We start from the raw sequence: 19,659 nt of genomic DNA, 5'->3' as shown, positions 1-19,659 counted from the left end.
TGTAAAAGCTTTAAAGGAAAGTAGCACGATTTGTTCTGGGTAATTTCCAACAAAAGAGTAGCGTTGCGAGAATGTTGCAAACTTTGGGCCGGGAAGACTTGAGAATACGGAGACGAGAAGCTCAACTACTTGGTGTCAGTGGAGCAATGGCGTGGAATGGCAGAAATATAAGCTTGAGGGAAGCTTTTAAAGGTAGGAATGATCAAAATATGAAGATAAAATTGGAACTCAAAAAGGAAAATTGAGTCAAATGTTAATTTATAGGAAGGGGAATTGGGGGACTGTAATAATTTACAAAGGGAAATTTCTATAAATTTCCAAATTCCTTGAAATAATTTAACAAAAAATTGTCGTTTTTTTAATTTTTAGAATGTGCTTTACATCGCACCGACACAGATAGGTCATATGGCGACGATGGGATAGGAAAGGCCTAAGAGAGGGAAGGAAGCGATCGTGGGCATAATTAAGGTACAGCCCCAGCATTTTCCTGGTGTGAAAATGGGAAACCACAGGAAACCATCTTCGTGGCTGCCGACAGCGGGATTCGAACCCACTATCTCCCGGATGCAAGCTCACAGCCGCGTGCCTCTAAACGCACGGCCAACTCGCCCGGTTTAATAGGTATTATAGGATAGAGGAAAGGCCTAGGAGAGGGAAGGAAGCGGACATCGCCTTAATTAAGGTTGAGCCCCAGTACTTGCCTGGTGTGAAAATGGAAAACCACGGAAAATCTCATTCAGGGCTGCCGACAGTGGCTTTTGAACCCACTGTCTTCCGGATGCAAGCTCACAGCTGCACGGCCAACTTGTTCGGTATTTAACAAAAGACTAAGTAAACAACTGATAGGGAATCCGCCACCTGAGCTACAGCCCGAAAGGCATATGATTGATTGATTGATTGATTGATTGATTGATTGATTGATTGATTGATTGATTGATTGATTGATTGATTGATTGATTGATTGATTGATTGATTGATTGATTGATTGATTGATTGATTGATTGATTGATTGATTGATTGATTGATTGATTGATTGATTGATTGATTGATTGATTGATTGATTGATTGATTGATTGATTGATTGATTGATTATGTGTGAATCATTGAGAAGAGAATCTTACACCCCATATAATAGTATGATTGTGGTAGAATTAGCGCACGCCTTTTCTCATTGCCTTCGTGGGAATCTTTGTTCGATTGGTATTCCAATGGCCATCTCCCGCTGAAGAAATGCATTCATTTGAATAGTATCTGCCTCTCTGCCTTAAGCTAGTGGTTAGTGTGTTGTAAACAACAGGCCGACCATTAAATTATATTAATATGGCTATTCAGTAGCGAGAAATGACAATAAGCATTATACATTGGCACACATGTAGTAATTCCTCCAATGGGTGTTATTGTAACTTGAAATCTAAAATATCGTGCTCAAAGCCTAACGTTATCACTACCAAGTTTATCTGAGTTGCAATGGATTAACCATATTTTGACTTCAGCAATGACTAATGTAATAATCGCACTATATCCGGTCCATTGTACTGTCATTCCTACTCTTTACTTACCACACAATGTCCGTAATTTAATTTCAGCAATAATCATCATCATCTGTTTACCCTCCAGGGTTGGCTTTTCCCTCGGACACAGCGAGGGATCCCACCTCGACCACCTCAAGGAGCTTCAGACTCTTGGTCGGGGATACAACTGGGGAGAATGACCAGTACCTCGCCCAGGCAGCCTCACCTGCTATGCTGAACAGGGGCCTTGTGGAGGGATGGGAAGATTGGAAGGGATAGGCAAGGAAGAGGGAAGGAAGCGGCCGTGGCCTTATGTTAGGTACCATCCCGGCATTCGCCTGGAGGAGAAGTGGGAAACAACGGAAAACCACTTCCAGGATGGCTGAGGTGGGAATCGAACCCACCTCTACTCAGTTGACCTCCCTAGGCTGAGTGGACCCCGTTCCAGCCCTCATACCACTTTTCAAATTTCGTGGCAGAGCCGGGAATCGAACCCGGGCCTTCGGGGGTGGCAGCTAATCACGCTAACCACTACACCACAGAGGCGGACTTCAGCAATAATACAGAACATAATTAAATTTTAAATAAAGGTTGCATTCTACTCCCAATTAGTTGTTCACTTATTCCACTGCTTTGGGGGTCCGGCTCCGTGGCTAAATGATTAGCGTGCTGGCCATTGGTCACGTCGGACCCGGGTTCGATTCCCGGCAGAGTCGGGATTTTTTTGCTAGTTGCTTTACGTCGCACTGACACAGATAGGTCTTATGGCGACGATAGGACAGGAAAGGGCTAGGAGTGGGAAGGAAGCGTCCGTGGCCTTAATTAAGGTACAGCCCCAGCATTTGCCTGGTGTGAAAATGGGAAACCACGGAAAACCATCTTCAGGGATGCCGACAGTGCGGTTCGAACCTACTATCTCCCGAATACTGGATACTGGCCGCACTTAAACGACTGCAGCTATCGAGCTCGGGCGGGAATTTTAACCCTGGCACTGGAACTGGGTGTATGGGTCCTCTTCGTCATCATTTCATCCTCATCCCGGCATTAAAAGCTATACACCATTTCATTTCATTTCAGTGTTTTAGGGAATACTGCATGTTAAATCGTTCTATAACTTACGTCCTGGACTATTATAAAACAGGGCGACAGAAAATGAATACAAATACGCAACGACCCTCGTTACTAAAATCTTACCAGATGCTCTTCACAAATAGAATTACGAAATCTCTCAAGCTTCTAGAGATGTGTGTCACCATCTACGAAACAAGGGTGAAGAATTGAGCAAGTTCGCTTCTGTCATCTTGCACCATTCGATGTACCGTGCATATATGCAAAGCAAAGTCATCTCCGTACAGGCCATGAAGGCACATGGAGGGGTGGAAGGTAAAGGCTTCCACTATCCGTAACCTCGGCACTTCGTGGGGTAGAGTGGTTAGCTCTGCGCCCGCCCGCCTTTGCCCCCAGGAATTAACCTGGTACTCATTTTTGGTGTAGGCTGACTGAACCTCAGGGAAATATGCACTCCAGAAGTGGAAATCTCGTTTCCTAAATTTTTCGACTTCCTCACGGGCAATCGAACCCACGTCCTTCCGTGTGAACCGACCACGCCTTTACCACCTCGGCCAGGCAGCCTCTTCCTGTATATATGACTCGCTCATAATTAGTTGTCACGATTTGCTAGAACTTAAATTAATAACATAACTTCAAGTCCAAGACTTTTATCTGACAAAAATAATAAACACTGCATTTATGTCGAATGGCATTCAAACATAGCTAAAAATTCTTAATCGGATTGAAGTTTGTTTAATAATAATTGTCATTATTAACCCCTTTACCATCCAGGGTTGGTTTTCTGCGAAGTATCCCACCTCTGCCGCCTCAAGGGCAGTGTCCTGGAGCGTGAGACATTTGGTCGGGGATACAATTGGTGAGAAAGACCAGTATCTCGCCCAGGCGGCCTCACCAGCTATTCTGAATAGGGATCTTGTGGGAGGGATGGGAAGATTGAAAGGGACAGACAAGGAAGACGGAAGCGGCCGTGACCTTAAGTTAGGTACCATCTCGGCATTTGCCTGGAGAAGAAGTGGGAAAACCACGGAAAATCATTTCGAGGATGGCTGAGGTGGGAATCGAACCCCCTCCCCTAAGCAGCTGACCTCCCGAGTATGACTGGACGCCGTTCCAGTGCGCGTACCACATTTCAAATTTCGTAGCAGAGCTAGGAATCGAACCGGGGCCTCTGGGGGTGGCAGTTAATCACACTAACAACATTGTGTATACAAAATTAATTGCTTGTTTAAAAATCGAATAGGTAAATGTACGTACCGTATTTTATAGCAGTGAACAAAACGTGAAATAATTTCAATCTTGTATGAACAAAATGTGGTGTACTGTTTTTACAGCTGAATGCTTTTAATTATAATTCTGGTTCTATTCTTAAATTGAAAACGTGGGAAATGAATTTGTAGCACAGGCTTTAAAAAGGGAGTCAGATGGGGTAAGCACTATCGAGGAACGCGCAAATATGCTGAGCGACCAAATCCCGTCAAATCGTCAGTGGAACTATGTCGGTGTAACCAGAGTGTCGATGTGTAACCGCGTGCTGCTCGGTGATTGACAGAAGAGAAATAGAATCTGTTCTTCCTTTACACATTAAACTTCTATGTGAACTAATGAGGAAAACGAGTTTACTTCCTTTGACCTATACTTAGATTGTCTTTTGAGCAAATGGAATAGGTACGTACTGATTCTATCAAATCACACTGGAATATAATTTAGTTGTTTATGAACATCAATGATGTTCTTCAAGAAAGAAAGATGTCATTCTATTTTAATTAAGTTGTTTCTTTTTCAGGTGTAATACTGTTACCATTTCCTTTTCAAATTATTTGTAAATAAATTTATTCACAACTCTAATTTCAGCAGACTGAAGAACCTAATAGTTATAAATTAACTCAGTCGAAACTGAAAAGAGATTACTTCAGATATTAGCAAAAAGAAATGTTAGTATGACGATCATATACCGTATATTGATTAGATAATATGGATAGGAAACATCGCTATAATTTGTATCTGGCTTTATTGACAGACCAAATATCGGTTACCTTGCTTCATTGTGCTCTTCCTCCTACGTATACCACTTCTTCCACAGTAGTGGAAGGCGTTGTACCTCGTCTGCGTCTCCATATCTAACGAGATCCCCCAGAAACCCCCTTAGGGCACTCCTCCCCTCCTTACTCATTCTTTATTTAATTCCTTCCTTCCTTCCTTCCTTCCTTCCTTCCTTCCTTCCTTCCTTTAGCTTTCCTTACTTCCTTCCGTCGTTCTACCTCCTTCCTTCCGTTTTTCTTTTTCTTCTAGTTGCTTTACGTCGCACCGACACAGATAGGTGTTATGGCGACGATGGGACAGGAAAGGCCTAGGAATGGGAAGGAAGCGGCAGTGGCCTTAATTAAGGTACAGCCCTAGCATGGGAAACCATGGAAAACCATCTTCAGGGCTGCCGACTGTGCGGATCGAACCCACTGTCTCCCGGATTCGAACTCACAGCTGCACGCTCCTAACCGCATGGCCAACTCGCTCGGTCTTCCGTTTTTCCTTCCTTCCTTTTTCCCTCCCTTCTTTCCTTTTTTCGTTCCTTCATTCTTCCCTGTCTGTTTTATTCCTTCCTTCCTTCCTTCCTTCCTTCCTTCCTTCCTTCCTTCCTTCCTTCCTTCATGCATTTGTACACTTTTCCTTTCTTCCCCTTCTATCTTTCCCTCCTCCTTCCTTCCTTCCTTCCTTCTTACTTTTTTCCTTTTCCTGGCTTCATTCCCTCTCTCCTTCCTTCCTTCCTTCCTTCCTTCCTTCCTTCCTTTATTCCTTCCTTTTCCTTTCCTTACATCTTTATTTCGCTCTTCCTCCTTCCTTCATCTTCTCCTCTTTCCTTCCCTTATTCCTTCCTTCCTTCCTTCCTTCCTTCCTTCCTTTTCTTCCTTTCTTCCTTCTTTTTTCCTTCCTTTTTCCTCCCTTCATTATGTCCTTCCCTCCTTCATTCCTTACTTTTCTTGTCCTTCCTTCTTTCCTTCCTTCCTTCCTTCCTTCCTTCCTTCCTTCCTTCCTTCCTTCCTTCCTTCCTTCCTTCGTCAATAATGTATAAGGGTTATTCAATTTACACACGGACAGAGCAGGTAGCACTACTAATAGCCACAAGGAGGTAGCAGTTCTAATAGTCAGTAGGCGCTAGCACTTCATGGCTTAGTGCATGTAGGAACAGCTCAGAACGAGGTTAGTCTGAGACACTCGTCTAGTAGCCTAATTATAGGAAAAGATTGACGCAATATTCCTGTTAAACGATTACGCTCAAACGAACACAACCTTACAGGATTCAGTTCTTCTGCAAAGAAGGTGCTTTGACCGGAGAAACTGTCACAAAGTGAGCTTGGGCTCCAGGCTAACGCGCAATGAACAGTAGGCGTTGTTTTCGCTGGAGTCTTGTGGATGACAGCCAAGATCTCTCTCTCCTCGGGGGAGTCTCATCTTTGGTCTGCTGAAGAGTAAGTGTTTCACCATCGATCAAGCTGTTTTTGATGCTGTGGAAGAGTGGTTCAACCAGCAAACAGCATCCTGCATCGATCCTGCATTGTGCAATGCACAGAGAAACTTTTTCAACGTTTGGACAAGTTTGGAACGACCCGAGTGATTATCTGTCTCCTGATATCGACCATAAAAATAACGTGTAAGTTTCTAGATACTAATCTGTTTCAACGGAATAATCCTTATAACTCAGAACTTGCTTTCAACATTGCATATTCTACACTCCCCATAATAAACAACGTAATATGTTCACTGTCTGTATCGGCATCAACATAAAACAAGGTAACACGGACAGTTGATGTGAAACAAGTGCGAACTTTCACAGTTAAATATGCAAAGCCAGGTTGTTGCGTGAATTTTGCACCTCATTTATTGAGAGACTGCATCGGACAGTCGCAGCCTGCTACGGGAAACTCCTGTCAAATTAGCATTGCTTCGCTGTACTAGGTTATAAAACATTGTTATACGTCACGTATGGTGGGATGGAGGTTAATTGAAAAATTAACAACTAAAGAGGAAGGTGAAAGAATACACTACCGTCTTTCATGGTAGCCATCACTTAGTGACGAAACACTCGCCAATCAATAAATGCAATACATGTTCCACAGATTATCACATTTTTGCAACATTACACAAGTAGAATCCTGCACTTTTAACCAACAGAATAAAGTGAGAAGAAATGGAGCTTTCCTATCACGATTTAACCAACGAAATATCCATGGACACATTGCAGAGAAAGACATGGCATGAGATATTAATGTTTACCAAGAGGCAAAAAAGAGAAATTATTCGAACTGCCCATGACATAACGCTCCCAAGTATCGGACATTCTTCCGTTTTTACCCTCTTATTTTTAACACTGAGGGGTTTAATATTTCAAAAAAAATTGACGTGCTATGTCGGAGGTAAGGCCCCAAGGTTTCTGGCGTAAAATACGTCTTTCTGACAGAAATGAAGTAAATCTAATTATTTGTAACAATAAAGCATGTTTATTACTTGTTGCTCTATGCTATCAGCATATACGGCAGTCGAGGTGACACCAGTTTCTCCGTTATTGAATCCTATGGTGGAAGGTGACTTAGATGGATGACGAAACGCATTCCATCTAGAGAGCGGAATCGCCTTCCCTTTCGCAAGATGATTGCGACAGTAGTTACACACGACGAATCTTGTTACATCTTCTACTTAATATGTTTACCGTCCATGGTTGGTTTTCCCTCGGACTCAGCGAGGGATCCCACCTCTACCGCCTTAAGGGCACTGTCCTGGAGCGTGAGACGTTGGGTCAAAGGTACGCGAGACAGACTTGAGTACAGCTAAACAAGAACGGAGGGAGGTGAGCACTTCTGCCTGTGACTCAGACAGCCTTGTTACATCTTTGAAGACCAACTCGGTGCTCAGCATCTCTATCGCCCAGGCCTTAGGGCATACCCTTCCAAACATTTTCCATGGTGGCCGGACTCTATAATTTTGTGCGACATCAAAAAGCAAAAGTTAAAGTAATCTCCGTACAAGCCATGAAGGCTAGTGTCATGCAAAACACGCTCTATGCTCGAATCATATTTTTCGAGTATGGCCATGACCGAACTTCGCTTTTCGGAGACGAGGCGAGCTATGTTCGCTCAACCTTGCCCCTTGATACTCGCTCCTTCACGCGCTGTCTGAGTCACAGGCAGAAGTGCTCACCTCCCTCCGTTCTTGTTTAGCCGTACTCAAGTTTGTCTCGCGTGCCATTATCTCCCAAAACATTACGCTTTTGCCGCAATGGTGGACTTATGACTGGACATGAAAATACCAATAGTTACTCATAGTGTAGACGGTTTCTGCTTTTATGTAAGAAAAACTGGAAATAATGTAAATATCACTCTTGTCGGAGAAATGGTCAATGAAGTTCGCGTGCTGCCACGTGTATTCCTCCTGGCTAATGTACTTTATGGTTCTATTTACGGAAACTAAATACGATTTTTCACGATTTTACGCTAAGCTTTTAATATTCAAAGACCGATCATTACTACCTACTGACCATGGCTACGTACTGCAAAGCGCAAGTATACTTGCACGACCGTAGGTTGGTAATGTCTTTGAGGTTGAGCCAGACGTACTCCTGAAGCCCGTGGTAATGTGATGGGAAGTGCCCACGTAAAATAAACGGTGGTTGGTACGCGTGGATGTTGACGGGGTGAAGGAGTACCTTTGGTTGTAGGTCTGTTTTGTCATCTGTTATGTACAAAAGCAAGGCATCTCTGGTATATGTGTTTGATTGACTGTACAGTTGAAGGTGTGAAACTACCCCTGTCCACGATCTGTATCCATTTATACAAGTTAAAACTGTTATGTGCCTCATGGCAACAATATGCAGTGGAGGGTTAAAAGCATCCCCGTTTTACTGAAGTTTCTTTCGCTGCTTTCTGGAATGCACGAAGTACGTCTGGCAATTACTGACAGAGTAGGTAGACTAATTTCATGCTGGGAGAATGGGAAACCACGGAAAACCATTCTCAGGACAGCCGAAGGTGTGGACCGGCCCCTCTCCGTCTCCCGAATACAGTGGCATGAAGCCACGGCAGAGCCGTGGTCACCCCTCCTCTGCTCGGTTGGCCGGTCTGAGTGCAGAGCTGTTGGACCACGGAGCAGCCATGGCCACTTGTGAGCCGAGAACCACTCCGCAGCCATTGACTCTTAACCAACCGTTCCATCACCCTTTTATACCTCCGAATTCCCGGCCTTTGGTCTTTGTAAACAAGGGCTTACTCATATCTGGATAATAACGTCGTGTGGCCTCCGAAGAGGCCTCGTGCAGGTCTTCTTCGAGTTGACAACGTGTAGGCGACCTGCACATCTGTGAGGATGGGGCCCTACCTAAGACGAATTCTACTGATGAAGACGGCACACAAATCCAGCCCCCGAACCATCAGAATTAACCCATAAAAGTTAAGATCCCCAACTCGGCCGGGAGTCGAACCCGGTACCCACTGGACCAAGGGCCAGCACGCTATTTAGCCATGGAGCCGGACTCATATCTAGATGAACCACATTGATTGCAACGTCAGAAAACCAAGCAAGGCCATCCTTCCTTCACTTCGAACATGCCTTGTCGAACGAATTGGAACAAACTCGGGCATTTTAGTTTACACGCTCCACTTTGCGTGATAGCGGTTGCATATGCAGCAAGGCACATGTTGTTCTGTCGTGTTTACATGTCTCAAGTTCGAACAATGCACGCCACTAATGAAGGCCCTGGGAGGCTTCCACTATCCGTAACCTCGGCACTTAGTGGGATAGAGTGATTAGCTCTTCGCCCGGCAGCCACCTTTGCTCCCAAAAGTCAACCTGGTACTCAGTTTTGGTGTAGGCTGAGGGCCATGTACAACTCCGAAGTGGAAAAGTCGTTTCCTAAAATTTTCGACATTCTGACAGGGAATCGAAGCCACGTCCTTCCGGGAAAACCGAACACGCATTTACCACGACGGCCAGGCAGTCCTTTATGCAACACCCAATCCTTCAAATGAAACTTTTTCCATGCATTCATAGGCTTCTTGTGCACCTTTCATAAGAAAAACCAGACACACGTATTTCCAGTATTATATACAGTACATACAAATCTAAGAGGAGGTGAACAAACCCGTATTTTCACCTTTAATTTTAGTCGTTTAGTGGCTTACATGTGCTTGGCGATTGCTATTTTTTGCTATTTGCTTTACGTCGCACCAACACAGATAGGTCTTATGGCGACGATGGGATAGGAAAAGCCTAGGAGTTTGAAGAAAGCGACCGTGTACTTAATTAAGGTGCATCCCCAGCATTTTCCTGGTGTGAAAATGGGAAACCACGGATAACCATCTTCAGGGCTGCCGACACTGGATTCGAACCCACTATCTCCCGGATGCAAGCCCACAGCCGCGCGCCCCTAATCGCACGGCCAAGTCCCCCGGTGGCGAGTCTTAAAAGTGTATTTTATGTTTGGGTGAATATGGGATAAATCCATTTTTATGTTGTGGTACAAAGTATCCCTATGTACACACCTCTTATATCTTTCATAGCAAGACATGAACAAGAAAACAAGGAAACGTCAATGCATGGATCAAACATGGACGATTTGCGCCGTGACGAATCAAAATTATTTAGAATTAAATTAATTTAATTCATTTAATTCCATAGTACGAAATAAAATATTGTACCTAACACCCAATAAAGAGATAAGTTTATGTTACTCGTTTCAAAATTTCACTCTCGCCTCTCACTCCTAATGTAAAATACCACTTTCCGTGGGGGTGCGTAAATGAATATATTTGTAAGTAGCTGTTTTCAAAATATCTGCAATGAAAGTAGGCGAAAAGTAGGCGAAATGTTTAACTAATTAGCTAGGTTTACTAATGGAACGTCTACAACTAGAAGGACCAGAGACCGCACGGTATCTTTATTCATTTTGTTGCCAAATGTTTCCTCTGACTGCTGACTGGCGTCTGGGTCTATGTTGTCACGTTTACGGTTCACGGCTCGCGACATCTTCATATCGTCTTATTGCTACAGAGTTGTTTGCAATAGCACTGCCCGGTATTTCTCCTGGGAAATATCATGTTCGACAGACTGTGTGCTGCTGTTGCTTCTTTGGAGCCGTAAGTTTCACGAAAACATCACTTAAAACTAAACGTGCCATCCGTCCAAGAACATCTCTCATTTAGGCCTTTAGAGAAATAAGATCGAAATGATCTTGTAGTAAATATAATTCTATGTATTTAACGTTCCTTAAACAATTACTGACCGAGCTCGATAGCTGCAGTCGCTTAAGTGCGGCCAGTATCCAGTATTCGGGAGATAGTGGGTTCGAACTCCACTGTCGGCAGCCCTGAAGATGGTTTTCCGTGGTTTCCCATTTTCACACTAGGCAAATGCTGGGGCTGTACCTTAATTAAGGCCACGGCCGCTTCCTTCCCACTCCTAGCCCTTCCGTGTCCCATCGTCGCCATAAGACCTATCTGTGTCGGTGCGACGTAAAGCAACTAGCAAAAAAAATCACATAAAATACTTAAAACCCTATTTCGGCTTATGGCCCGACGTTACAGAGGCTAAGCCTATATTACGGAGGTAACTAGATGGAGAGAAAGTTTACAAAATTAAGAGATAAATTGAAAGGTTACAAAATCACAGTCACCTCAGTATCAAGTTGAGAGAGAATACAAGAGGGTGTCTCACTCCTTATTCCCTAAGTTCGGGTAAGTTCTTTAGAATTGTTTGAAATTTACATTAGGAACATAAAAGTTACATTGCGAAAGAAGTTTGAAACCTTCCCCACGAGCTAGCTTTCAAATATTATGACGTTGTTAAGCCGAATCTGCCATTACCTTGAGCTGGTGGACCACCCGAAAATGGACGAGGGAGTCTTTCCGCCTGCCTGCGTTACGTACACACTCTTGACTGGAGCGATCACAAAGACAACATGGCCCGAAATCTGCCAGCTTTTATAGCGGAGAGGAAGTTTCCAGATTTCTCTGGATCGATACCCCGACACACCCACAATTTTCATTATACAATCAAATAAATATCAAAATCCGTGATTGGTTACTTAATTTTCTCATTTGTAGACATTTTAATTTGGCGGGAAGGGATATACGTGCAGATAACTTTGAACACCAAAAACGAATTACAAACAATTCATTTTAGGAAACCTTGACATACAAAATTACTTTGAAATTGAATAGTTCATCTTCACCCCAAAGGGCGTAGCATAAGTTGATAGTAGCGACATCTGTCGAGAAATCTCCAAACTTCTTGTATCAAATAGTTTGACAACCAAGTTCCAGATGGCCTTTTAAAAGTCGCTTGATTTAAATGCATGGGGCGGGTGTACCTCCGATACAATTATGATTATTATTATTATTTTTAATATTATTATTACCTGCTGAGTCCAATTTAGGATTTCATTCGTTATAATTCCTGAGTTGTTTGTCACTCTACAGAGTAGGTTATGATTTAATGTTAAAGATAATTGGAGGTATGCCCCGTTGTTTTGAATGAATATAGTTTTCTTTTTGCTGGTACAGATACCTACCACAATGGATCAGTGGTAGAGTGTCAGACTTTCGATCCCAAGTTCGCGAGTTCGATCTCGGCAGAGGTAATCGATTTTTGAAGGACGGTCAAAAATGTTAGCATCTCTGCTGCACACTCACTGCTACGCGATACAATGAAATGAACTCAGAGGCATGGTATCCATTCCAGTAGAATTATACATTAGTTGCTAGATAGCAGAACAATCGGAATGTCGAAATTAGTAGGCAGGCCGCCTAAATGGCACTATTTAGAAGGCTTGCTCCACCGTAGCTGAGGCCATACGATTATTATTATTAACACCATTTTTGCTGGTATCGATAATGATAGTTTTATTTGTATTTATTAATGACTTTGTATTTTTGTAGTCACTTAGACGTTTTAGGTCAGAAGATAATTCCATTAATGCCCATATCTATATCACTCGATTATGAATGGCAGCAAATTTGTACGTCATCTGTATACAAGTTCTATTTTGCAATACTTTATGAGATCTAGATATGCCATAAATCTGAATTACGAATCGTGTTAACTGTTGAGTATTTCCACCCCGGTGATGGCTTCACGCATTACATTTTACGAGATTTTAGTCCATTTATAATTCACAATGAAGCCAAATGAAATGACGGACATTTACCTTGTAATCAATCATTCTCCACTGATCTGCATTAAGGGCAGTCACCCGGGTGGCAGATTCCCTATCAGTTTTTACTGAGTCATTTATTAAACGATTTCAAAAAACATGGAAATTTATCGAATTTTTCGCTTAGTATCTTGAAATCCAACTATATCTTCATATTATGATCGTTCCTTCCTTTAAAAGCTCCACCAAAGCTTATTCCTTTACTCGCGCAGCTGTGAGCTTGCATCCGGGAGATAGTGGGATGGAATACCCTATGGTTTTCCGTGGTTTCCCATTTTCACACCAAACAAATGCTGGGACTGTACCTCAATTAAGGCCACGGCCGCTTTCTTCCCACTCCTAGGCCTTCCCTATCCTATTGTCGCCATAAGACGTATCTGTGTCGGTGCGACGTAAAGCAAATAGCACAAAAAAGCGCTTATTCTTCTGCTAATATCATTCCGCGCCATCTCTCTACTGGCAGCTAGTCTCCTAAGTCTTCCCAGACCAAGGTTTGCAACATTTTCTTAACACTGCTATTTTGTCGGAAATTGCCCAGAACAAATTGTGCTGTTTTTCTCTGGATCTCTTCCATTTCTCTTCTTTTCTATCTGTTTACCCTTTAGGGTCGGTTTTTCCCTCGGACTCAGCGAGGGATCCCACCTCTACCGCCTCAAGTGCAGTGTCTTGGAGCTTCAGACTCTGGGTCGGGGATACAACTGGGGAGGATGACCACTACCTCGCCAGGCGTCCTCACCTGCTATGGCGCGGCTGCTAGCTTGCATGCGGGAGATAGTAGGTTCGAATCCCACTATCGGCAGCTCTGAAGATGGTTTTCCGTGGTTTCCCATTTTCACACCAGGCAAATGCTGGGGCTGTACCTTAATTAAGGCCACGGCCGCTTCCTTCCAACTCCTAGGCCTTTCCTATCCCATCGTCACCATAAGACCTATCTGTGTCGGTGCGACGTAAAGCCGCTAGCAAAAAAATCACCTGCTATGCTGAACAGGGGCCTTGCGGAGAGATGGGAAGATTGGAAGGGGTGGACAAGGAAGAGGGAAGGAAGGGGCCGTGACCTTAAGTTAGGTACCATCCCGGTATTTGCCTGGAGGAGAAGTGGGAACCACGGAAAACCACTTCCAGGATGGATGAGATGGGAATCGAACCCACCTCTACTCAGTTTACCTCCAGAGGCTGAGTGGACCCCGTTCCAGCCCGTGTACCACTTTTCAAATGTTGTAGCAGAGCCAGGAATAGAACCAGGGCGTCCGGGTTTGGCAGCTAATCACAGTAACCACTACACTACAGAGGCAGACTCCTCCATTTCTCGAATCAAGTAATGCTGGTGAGGGTCCCATATACTGAAATCATGCTCTAATTGGGATATTACGAGTGACTTATACGCCTTTTCCTTCACATCCTTGCTACAACCCCTAAATAGCCTCATAGGGATGTGAATTTTTTATGTACAGGCTCGTTAATATGATTACTCCAATGAAAATCTTTCCTTTTATTAACACCATGAAGTGGTACTTGCACTCCATGAACGCAATAATTAAGACTGAAACTGTTGGGTAACATTGGAGTAATTAACCAAATTATCAGTTACAAAACACTGCAGTATATTCAGGCCTACTTGTTTATATAAGACAGACACTCTTGAACTGTCATAATTTATATTATATACTACGAATCGAACTGGGAGGAGTCCTTGTGACTGGCAAATGGGAGTGAAATGCGTCGCTGCTAACCACCTGCAGTATTAACATATTGGGTTCAGTAAGAGAACGCAACTAGCCTCTTTAAGTAAGTAAGTAAGTAAGTAATATGTTTTATTTATCCTGGCAAAGTTAGGGATGTACTCCCTTTCTTACACTTAACTAGTCTTAACCTAGGGCACTTAATAATAACTACTGATGATAATAATATGATAATATGAACAATAATAACAGTAATAGCATTAACAAAAGTAACCACACTTAAAAGATCATATCATCTATATAATATAAATAGTATGTAGAGTACATTAAGAATATAATTATGAATAATGAGTTCTATAACAACTACTTAAGAAAAAGTTTAGAAAATATATACATTTCTACAGTACACCGAAATATCGCCTTCATTTGAGAGGTGTAGAGAAGGATTAGTAAGAAGGAAAAGAAGAATAAGAAGAAGATCTGTGAAAGGAAGAGGGAAATGATGATGAAGAGGCGGTAGGAGTAGATGTTTTCAGGTCATAATTTGATGATTCATGCATGTTTACCAAGTATTTCGACTCTAACTTGAGCACGCAACCTACAAGTGGTGCCCTGTTAAACCGAGCAACCCAGTCGAAGGGTGGGTAACCAATTCCAGCGGGAAGCTGGATCGATAAGCCAATCCGTGCTGAGGGGTTCAAGGGTTACAACCTTGATAGTTAAATCTTCGTCATCTTTTAGGTAACCACCCCTCTCCAATTCTCGTAGAACTCGAAGCGTGGAGAATACTTCTATCAGGAGAGTAAACGGAGTGCCCAAGTGACGAGAAGATACGGGCCCCTTCGTCCTCAGTAGGCCCAAACGACAAAGAAGAATACTAGCTGTTAGGTACCGGTACCTGTCGTTAAAGGGGTGACTTTTAATAAACGCAGCAGTAATGCCACCTAGCGGAAATGAGAGGGAGCAAAAGAAACAGAGAGACCTCAACTAACAACATTCAGTGTAATGTTACTGTTGATCAATAAACCCCCAAATTTTAGGCATTAACAGGTTAGAATTAAAAATTAATTCCATTAGTAGTGTCATCAAGCCCGCCGTTCCGTAACGTCGCAAGAATAGCATAAATTCTAGTCATTCTGACGGGCCCTACCCCTAATGTTTATGTAAAACTCACAACATTGACGTTATGCAGGATAGACTATAGACCTACTTGTTACTCACTTCAGTACGTTCACATTCTAACATTTTACTGCCAAAAACTGCAGGCTTAGGACATTGTATGTGATCGCATTTAGTTTTCCTCCCGCTCAGCGGTGTTAGATCATTCGAGGTCAAGGAACTCTTTCATCACCCCTCCTTTGATGAGTCCCTTTTATCTTACACTTAGAGTGGCCATTCCTTCATCTATTCCTTCTCATTTCAATGGTCATTCTCTTTATCTTCCTGATCAATATGGACTGTGATATCGTGCGGTCTCCGGAGAGGTCGAGTGCACGGCTTTCTAGTTGACGCCCATGGGCGATCTGCCGTCTAGGTATGTGGAGATGACGATAATGAGGTAGGAGGAAGGTATTATTATTATTATTATTATTATTATTATTATTATTATTATTATTATTATTATTATTATTATTATTATTATTATTATCGCATGCATCAATGCCCTGAGAGACTTTTATGTTGTTTTGGGACATACTATCCACCCCAACCTTCCAGATTACTTCCCAAATATTTGGGGACGTCCTTTACATCGAAAAAATTTGCGAACAAGGGTTATCCAAAATTACTTAAGTCTCAGGACTTCATTCAAGTGATGTTCTCTTTTGCTGTATGAAGGGAATGTAGTCCAGGGGAAAATCTTCTATTGGGATTTCCACTAACACATCGAAAATTTCCGGCGATGCAAGGATGGGAAAGAGCTAGGACTGGGAAGCTGCAGCCGTAGCCGCAGCATGTGGGCTGGAGTGGAAAGGTAAATCTTCAGGGCTACCGGCGATGGGATTCGAACCCACCATCTCCCAAATGCAAGCTCACAGCTACGCGATCCTAACCGCACTGCCAACTCGCGAGTTTTATTGGGATATTGCCCCAGGATGTGATGCAACGTTTGAATTGCACAACACGCACACGCATTGTCCCTGGAGAAATCCCATTTGTGCTTTAGATATTTGCACACTCCGTGAAGAGTACGGTACCTGTTGAGTTGTATCTACACTTGTCTTGGCTGATCAAATACAGGCTCTCGAGCAGATGGGTTCCTGTTTCAATCGTGATGTCTTGGGCTGGTCTCCAACCAGTCACATGCATGTTCCGCCTTCGAGTTGAATCCACTTGCTTCCTCATATGCTTGTCTTCTGGATCTCAGCCGTTTAATTGGTGAGAATTGAAGGTTTGTATTTAGAGGGATGGACTCGTCTGCAGAGATTTTTGTCCATTCTACCGTTTTACCATCCCGGCATTTGCCTCGAGAAGTAGTGGGAAACCACGGAAAACAACTTCCAGGATGGCTGAGGCAGAAATCGAAACCTTCTACTCACTTGAGCTCCCGGAGCTGCGTGGATCCCTTTCCAGTCCTCGTACCACTTTTCAAATTTTGTGGCAAAGCCTTGAATCGAACTCGGACGTCCGAGGATGGCAGCTAATCACACTAACCACTATACCACAGAGGCGGACATGAATTGAATTTTATCCTTCAAATTCCTTTCTTTAATTTGTTATACGTCGCACCGACACAGACACGCCTTATGGTGACGATGGGATAGGACTGGGAAGGTAGGGATCGTGGCCTTAATTAAGGTAGAGCCCCAGTATATATTGGGTGTGAAAATGAGAAACTACGGAAAATCATCTCTAGAGTTGCCAACAATGGGGCTCGAATCCACCATATTCCGAGTGCAAGCTCACAGCAACATGACCTAATCCGTCAAACTAACTCACTCGGTCTTAAATTCTAAAGGAAAACTTAATTTATGTTAAGTATATGTTAATATTTTCCAACAGGTTCGTAATTTACCACGGTAATCCCCCTTTGAAATTGTTCTTGAAAATAATTCACACAATAACAGAACCTTCCTAAAATGTAAAGAGAAACCTTTTGGTTTCTGTGGTGGATTTTAGCCGAAGTCCCATGGCGCAACAACTTCTAAGTGCCTTCGCCCGCCAAGCGACCGCCGCTCATCCCGAAGGACTGCAAATTACGGGGCGTCGTAATCCTCTCGGCCGTTATTCTTGGCGTCCTGGACCGAGGCCGCTATTTCACCATTAGGTAGCTCCTCAGTTGTAACAACGTAGGCTAAGTGGACCTCGAACCACCCCTCAGATCCAGGTAAAATTCCTTGATCTTTCCGAGAATGGAAACGGCCTTCCGCGTAAAAGGCAAGAAGGCTGCCCCTACACTACGGGATAGGCATCAAATTCTTAAAAGAAAATGAATCTGTGTCTAGCAGCAGATAATGATTTGCAACGGCTTCATGAACTTCCCTGGCAATCACATTTTGAAACTGGAAAAACTAGAAAACCATATTTAGGGCTGTCGCTGGTGGAATTCGAAACCTACCACTTTCCGATTGCAAAATTGCATCTATATGGCCCGAACGGCGCAGCAACTGACGTGGTAATTTTTAACTTTTAAAATTATTTTTAATAATTTTCTTTACGTCACATCGATACAGATAGGTCTTATGGCGACGATGGGATAGGAAAGGGCTAGGAGTGGGAAGGAAACGACCGTGGCCTTAATTAAGATACTTCCCTAGCATTTGCCCGGTGTGTAAACTGGAAACAACGGAAAACCATCTTCAGGGCTGCCAACAGTGCAGTTCGAGCTCATTATCTCCCAAATTAAAGTTGATAGCTGTGTGACCGAAACCGAGCAGTCACTTGCTCGGTACTGGGTGATTTCATAATTACAAAATCCTGAGTAGTATTTCACAGTCTTACAATGTTGTATTATGTTTCGATGCGTCGTTAGTCTTTAATACAGTAGGAATCGCTAGATCAAAGCCATTTGCCCTGATTCCTTTCATTTATTCCTTGCAGGATTACGAAGTGGACTTATATCTGCGTCAGAAGTGGCAGGACGAGCGCCTGAAGCACGCTGAGATCACCGAAGCATTGGACCTGAATGACCCAAACCTGGTGAAGGCGATCTGGAAACCTGAGGTGTACTTCCCCAACGCCAAGCATGCGGAGTTCCAGTACGTGACAGTACCGAATGTGTTGGTGCGGATCAACCCGGACGGGGAGATCCTCTACATGCTCAGGTATTGAACCACTAAATGTAGAAGGACACATTTCAGCAGGCCTACACCAAGTGTAAACCTGCAAAAATGAGTTATTTACATTTTATTTATTTATTTATTTATTTTATTTATTTATTTATTTATTTATTTATTTATTTATTTATTTATTTATTTATTTATTTTCGTTACTTTTTCTTTTTTTCCTTCTTTCCTTCCTCTTTATTTCTTCCTTTATTATAAGTTTACCATCCAGAGTTGGTTATTCCCTCGGACTCAGCGAGGGATCCCACCCCTACCGCCTCGATGACACTGTTTGGAGCGTGGGAGTTTAGGTCGTGGAAACAACTGGGAAGGAGGACCAGTACCTCACCAAGGTGGCCTCACTTGCTATGCTGAAGAGGGGCCCTTGGGGGCATGGAAAGATTGAAAGGGATGGGCAAGGAAAAGGGAAGGAAGTGGACGTGTCCAGAAGTTATGTACCATCCAGACATTTGCCTTTAGAAGAAGTGGGAAAACACGGAAAACCGCTTCGAGGATGTATGAGGAGGAATCGAGATCTCCTCTACTCAGTTGACATCTCGAGGCTGAGTGAACCCTGTTCCAGTCGTCATACTACTTTCCCGATTTCTTGCGAAAGTCGGGAATCGAAACCAAGCCTCCGGGGAGGCAGCCAATTACATTAAACCCTACACCGCAGAGGCGGGAATGTTTCTTTATTTATTTATTTATTTATTTATTTATTTATTTATTTATTTATTTATTTATTTATTTATTTATTTATTTATTTATTTATTTATTTTTATTGTCGCCGAAGACAGCAGATTTTTTTCTAATAATACGTATTTTGCGAATATGTATAGCTATAAAATTATGTGCTAAATCAGTGACCTTTTAGTTGGACGTAGATCTTAATAGGTCACTTATACACGTTTTTTCTTCTCTGTGTGTGAGGAATCCAATCG

The 19,659-nt window shown here is 43.0% G+C and overlaps 1 protein-coding gene across 1 annotated transcript in view; it reads left to right on the top strand.

Moving 5' to 3' along the window:
* The window catches only part of LOC136880903 (glycine receptor subunit alpha-3-like), a 347,710-nt gene that overhangs the window by 236,962 nt on the left and 91,089 nt on the right, over positions 1-19,659 (top strand). Inside the window, exon 3 of the mRNA XM_067153433.2 lies at positions 18,495-18,718. Within this exon, the coding sequence (XP_067009534.1) occupies positions 18,495-18,718 (224 nt within the window). The remainder of the gene's footprint in view (positions 1-18,494; positions 18,719-19,659) is intronic.

This window comes from Anabrus simplex, chromosome 9 (assembly GCF_040414725.1).
Source record: "Anabrus simplex isolate iqAnaSimp1 chromosome 9, ASM4041472v1, whole genome shotgun sequence".
Lineage (NCBI taxonomy): Eukaryota > Metazoa > Arthropoda > Insecta > Orthoptera > Tettigoniidae > Anabrus > Anabrus simplex.
The sequence above is the reverse complement of the archived record's forward strand: the minus strand, read 5'-3'. Positions and strand labels throughout refer to the sequence as shown.